The following is a 5,462-nucleotide window of genomic DNA, read 5'->3' as shown; positions in this document are numbered from 1 at the left end:
CCATGGTGCTAGTCTGCTAGGCGTTGATGAAGGCGATCTTTTGCAGGTGAATAGTCTTATTATCATAGGCGATCTTTAAAAATAGCACACACAGTTCATAGCACAGTAGTAACCCAAAGTTACATTTGAGCTTGTAGGCACCTGAATTGTTTCTTTTGAACTGCATTCGCTCATTGCTGGGGCACTCGATAGGGGAGAATAAATCATGGCACGCGAGGTTACCTGTTGCAGTTGCTTTAGCTAATATATAGACTTCACTTCTTTTTAGAAATCTTACTTTAGCCAACTTAGCTTTTTCAATTTAAGTAGCAACAATGTACTTAATTCCTCATGTCATGAAAAAAAGTGTCAGCTCATCATGATCGACGTGCTCCATGCGGATTACGCGTCATGCACAGTTCAGTGATTAAACTATGCCACTACTAATAGGTTCCGATGTCTCATGCATGCTCTCTTTTATTCTGATCTTGCCACACGTCCGCTGAGTGTTCAGGTTACTTTCTATATTACCTTTCAGTGGCCGTAGTTGATCTCGTTCAAAATCATGAGTTCTTACATGGGGAGGGAGGGGGGGTGGGGGGTATACGGGGCAAGAGAACTAAGCTAGGGCATGCATCTAAAGCTGGACACAGAACTATATATATAGTAGACAGCCACCCTCAGAACTTCCCCTCTACTTCGTTTCATCCTTTTTCCTCCTCTTCAACTTGTCTAGCAAAGAGGGGTCCAATTCTCTCAAATAACAAGGATTCTTGCCTTCCATTCCCATCTGCACCAACTCTTCGTGAGATACAACATACCTACTCTTCATCTTTTCTCTGGTGCATGCATTCATGTTTGACAGAGTTGAGATCGAAGCAAACACAGCCGCATACTACTAGCTAGATCAAGGAAACACCATTAGAAGCCTACTACGTGCATGGATCACTGGAGTGAAAGTGAGGGCAAGAGAGTCCATGATCCTATCTTCCAACCCCGCATCAGCCAAAACTGCCGCCAGCCTGTTGAAGAATTCTGCAGGGAGAGGAGCAAAGGTGCTGCTGTTACTCGCTTTGAGCGATGTACCTGGGTTCCCGGTCCTATTATCGTGGGTGCAGGACCATCAGGGCTTGCCGTTGCTGCATGTCTCAAGGAGAAGGGTGTCGACAGCCTCATCCTTGAACGCTCCAACTGCATAGCTTCTCTGTGGCAACTCAAAACATATGATCGTCTGAGCCTTCATCTTCCACGGCAGTTCTGTGAGCTTCCTCTCATGCCTTTCCCTGCTGATTACCCTATTTATCCCTCAAAGGAGAAGTTTGTAGCGTACTTGGAGAAGTATGCTGCGCGGTTCGGCATCTGTCCCAGCTACAACCATGCGGTGGTTTGTGCTGAGTATGACGAGAAGCTTCTGTTATGGCGGGTGAGATCACAACTTACAGGCAAAATGGAGGAGGAGGTGGAATATATATCTCGGTGGTTGGTTGTGGCGACTGGTGAGAACGCTGAGGTTGTGCAGCCAGAGATCGACGGACTAAAAGAGTTCAAGGGAACGGTTGTGCACACCAGTGCATACAAAACTGGCCGTGCATTTGCAGGGAAGCGTGTTCTTGTTGTTGGGTGTGGCAACTCTGGCATGGAGGTCTGCCTAGATCTCTGCGATCACAATGCACAGCCCCATATTGTAGTAAGAGACACTGTAAGTGACTTTCTTCTACTCCTCTTATCATTATTGTTTTGATAATGTTATTCAGTCATTGTACCGTGAACTCTTTTTATTACTTATATAATACTCCCTCCATTCACAAATATAAGATGTTCTAACTTTTTTCTGAATCAGATGCATATAAACACGTTTTAGTGTGTTCGTTCACTCATTTCAGTCTGTACGTAGTCCGCATTGAAATATCCAAAACATCTTATATTTGTGAACGAAGGGAGTATATGTTGACCTGGCAAACCTAGACTAGTGGCAGGAGAAGGTGTCCCCTGGTTAATATATTTAGGTTATACTTGTTAAGGAGGTGCTAGTCTCGTCTGTACCAACGGCTCAAGCATGCTTATCTCTAGGCTCTAGCTTATCAACTTAAGGGAGGCATAATATCTGAAATCATTAGTGCAGTGCACATCAAAATCAGTTTTTTTTTCAAGGCCAAATTTGTTCTCGCACCTGCAGCAAAGTTGGCTTTGTTGTGCAAAGTTCAGGGTTAAGAGCAAGCTGCCACTTGAGGAAAGGTGGAGATTCTTGGAACAAAAGGCTTCTCAATTGCTGCCTATTAGTCTTTAAATTATTTATTTCTCGTGACTCATTCCCACGCGTCTGTACCTGCATATAGTTTGGCCACAGCTGCGTCTTTCATCTCCATGTTCTTTTCCTTGATTAGTTGCCTGCTAATAGTTTTCTTGCCCCAATTATAGTGCAAAGAGCTTTCTCGTTTATGCTTCACAGGAAAACTATGATTTGCACATGTTAGCCATGGGTCCCCATCACCACCACGAGAGCATAGCATAAGTCTGTCACTTAGAAAGAAACATTAACAAAATGACTTGAGAACCTACCTTTCATGACTAGGTGCATTCCTTTCTCACAGCTCTTTCAGCTTTGAAAGAGCTTAGTGAGATTAAGAAAAGCAAGCATCCCTTCCAAAAAAATGCAAGCCAGGGTTTTCTTACTATACTATGTTGGAGACAAGGGAATAAGTTTGGTCCAGGGACCAAATTGGTCGTGTTGCTTCTTGTAGCCTGCAGAAAGCAGACTTCAGAAAAGAGAAATTTGTGCCGATTAATTTTATGATCCAATCATTAAGTCCAAATGTTGCAGTTCCTTTTTGTGAGGGCTAGCTAAGATTTTGTTCATCATTGGCAGGTACACATCTTGCCCAGGGAGATGCTGGGTCAGTCTACCTTTGGGCTGTCAATGTGGTTGCTCAAGTGGTTCCCAGTACACGTGGTGGACCGGATTCTACTGCTCGTAGCACGGACCATGCTTGGGGATACTGCTCGGCTTGGGCTAAAGCGGCCTACCGTCGGTCCCCTCGAGCTCAAGTCACTCTCAGGGAAGACCCCAGTTCTTGATGTTGGCACATTTGCAAAGATTAGGTCTGGTGATATCAAGGTCTGTTCCATATCACTGAAGTACAAAGCAACACTAAAGTGATTGTTGAGAGAGTCTATCCACCTGTCTCTGCCTTAATCTGAGTACTGAGCTGCAATTTCTTCATTGGTTGAGCTATGCAGGTGTATCCGGGCATCAAGAAAATATCAGGACGACAGGTAGAATTTTTGGATACACGGTCGGAGGACTTTGATGCAATTGTGCTTGCCACTGGCTACAAGAGCAACGTCCCCTTCTGGTTGAAGGTGCATTACATTTTCACAGTGGCAAAACGAATTAAAATGACAGTTGGATGGTTTTTTTAATGAAACCTGTGTGTGTTGACCGTAGCTGTCTGTCATATGTCAGTTTTATTCTGAAATGGGCATTTGCGTGCTCTTCTCTGAATCTTATTTTTTGTTCTGAAATGGGCAGGACCGGGAGTTGTTTTCGGACAAAGATGGATTGCCAAGAAAAGCATTTCCAAACGGATGGAAGGGTGAGAGGGGGCTCTACTCGGTCGGACTCACCCGGCGTGGCCTGATGGGAACCTCAGTCGATGCGAGGAGGATAGCTCACGACATCGAGCAGCAGTTGAGTGCTGAAGGGAAGCTCTAGCTCCGGTCGCTGTTGTTTGCCATGGTGACAGTTGGAGGCGTGCCATGGACCGATCTTGAGTTTGTGAATATATGTGTAGGTTTGGCGAGAATGATACCATGTTTGCCGACTCCAGCCATGTGGTTGAAGCGGCCATGGTGTGTTGCTTGCCTTGGTAGTGCTTGTATAGAGTATTGTATTTGTCGATTTTTTTTGTGTTATTTTGGTTTTGATGACTAACCATCCTATATATAGGCTGCTCTGTATCATCCTCGGTGGGGTAATATCATGTTTTGACAATCGGGCTCTGTTTGGCCTCGACTGATCAATGAATCTAGATTGGTTTTCCCTATACGTCTCTTTCCGTTTCTTTTCACTGTATATTAGATTTGCTTAAGTCAAACTTCATAAAGTTTGAGCAAATTTATATTTAAAAATGTCAGTATCTACAATACTAAAGATACACAATGTGAAAATTAATTCCATGATTTTTTTTTTTAGAAAAGGAGGATGACCCCCGGCCTCTGCATCTGGGCGATGCATACGGCCACTTTATTAATTATTCTCACATGACCTTATAAAGACATACAACAGCAAGACTAAAGCCACTTTCTCAGCAACAACTGTCGCTACACCTATCCAATCGATGAAGGGGCGCTGATAGTCTGGGCATAATACCAAACAGACATCGCAGCCAAACCTAAACATCTAAGACCTGAGGTCCCAACCAGGACGCCTGCCGGGTATGGGGTACCTACCAGTCCGGCTCACTCCTCAACCAGGACGCCTGCCGGGTATGAGGCCGCCGCAGCCACCTGCCACCAAACCATCTTCAGATCTGTACTATTGCATCTACCTTGCACGGTCTAGCTACCGTCGACGTCACCATGACGCCAGACAGCTCCACCGCTCTGCGCTCGTCCATCCCGACGCGGACACTCTGAAAGATCTGTCGTGCGTAGCACCTGCCGACTAGGCATGACACAGCGTAGCACCTGTCGGTCAGGTATGACTTGACATCTCTTACCAGACGCATCTGACGCGGTTAGAACGCCGCTCCTCCTGCCAACCACCACACCATTGCCGCTGCTGGAACTGACACACGAAGCCGTTCACCCATAGCAACTCCCTCGAACGCCCCAGCCTCCCAAGACGGCGCCTCCATGGAGGTTACGACGCAAAGGGCGCCGCCGCCGTCCAATCCAAGACGGATTTTGGACTTTCGTCCAGGAACGGAACGGAGGTGGATAGGAGGGACCTCGACTTCGCCATCAAGATGGGTAACGACGTCGAAGCCGTCGCCGATGCCGGGCCGAGCTAGCCGACCAAAGTTTCCTCCGGTCCTCTTCCTGTCCAACCAATCTCCATCTGCTTTGGATCTGGCAGCAGCCAATACCCGAAAACTCCAGAGAGGGAAGCACCATAAGGCTCAACGCCTCCGGCGTAGATCCACCCAGGCACCGGATCAAGGAAGACCCGACCTGGCAGCGACGAAAGCCACCATCCTGCGCCGGCCGACGGCGATCAGGCACCGGATCCCGAAGAAACGGACCCGAGACCGACGGCGCACGCGACCACCAGATCCAGCGGCCGCACCACGCCGCGAGCACGAACCCCAACCGCCGGCGCACAGTGCACGTCGCGGCCAGGATCCATCTGCAGCGCCGCCGCACCCCGCAAAAATACGGCGCCTCCTCTCGATTGGCCGTCCCGCGCCAGCCCATTCGGGGGAAGGGGAAGGGAGCCCCGCCGCCGCCCCTGCCGGCCTGGCTTCGCCCGGCGGCGCTACTGG

General features: G+C 47.9%; 1 protein-coding gene across 1 annotated transcript; it reads left to right on the top strand.

The window, feature by feature from the left end:
- The first annotated feature begins 597 nt into the window (after window positions 1-597).
- On the top strand, window positions 598-4,022 carry LOC125544681 (indole-3-pyruvate monooxygenase YUCCA2-like). The gene is made up of 4 exons (XM_048708429.1): window positions 598-1,678; window positions 2,846-3,094; window positions 3,217-3,339; window positions 3,509-4,022. Exons 1-4 carry the CDS (start codon window positions 920-922, stop codon window positions 3,689-3,691), a joined length of 1,314 nt encoding a protein of 437 aa, XP_048564386.1. The 5' UTR covers window positions 598-919; the 3' UTR covers window positions 3,692-4,022.
- The last annotated feature ends 1,440 nt before the right edge of the window (window positions 4,023-5,462 follow it).

Source organism: Triticum urartu, chromosome 3, assembly GCF_003073215.2.
Source record: "Triticum urartu cultivar G1812 chromosome 3, Tu2.1, whole genome shotgun sequence".
In the NCBI taxonomy this organism is placed as follows: Eukaryota; Viridiplantae; Streptophyta; class Magnoliopsida; order Poales; family Poaceae; genus Triticum; species Triticum urartu.
The sequence above is the reverse complement of the archived record's forward strand: the minus strand, read 5'-3'. Positions and strand labels throughout refer to the sequence as shown.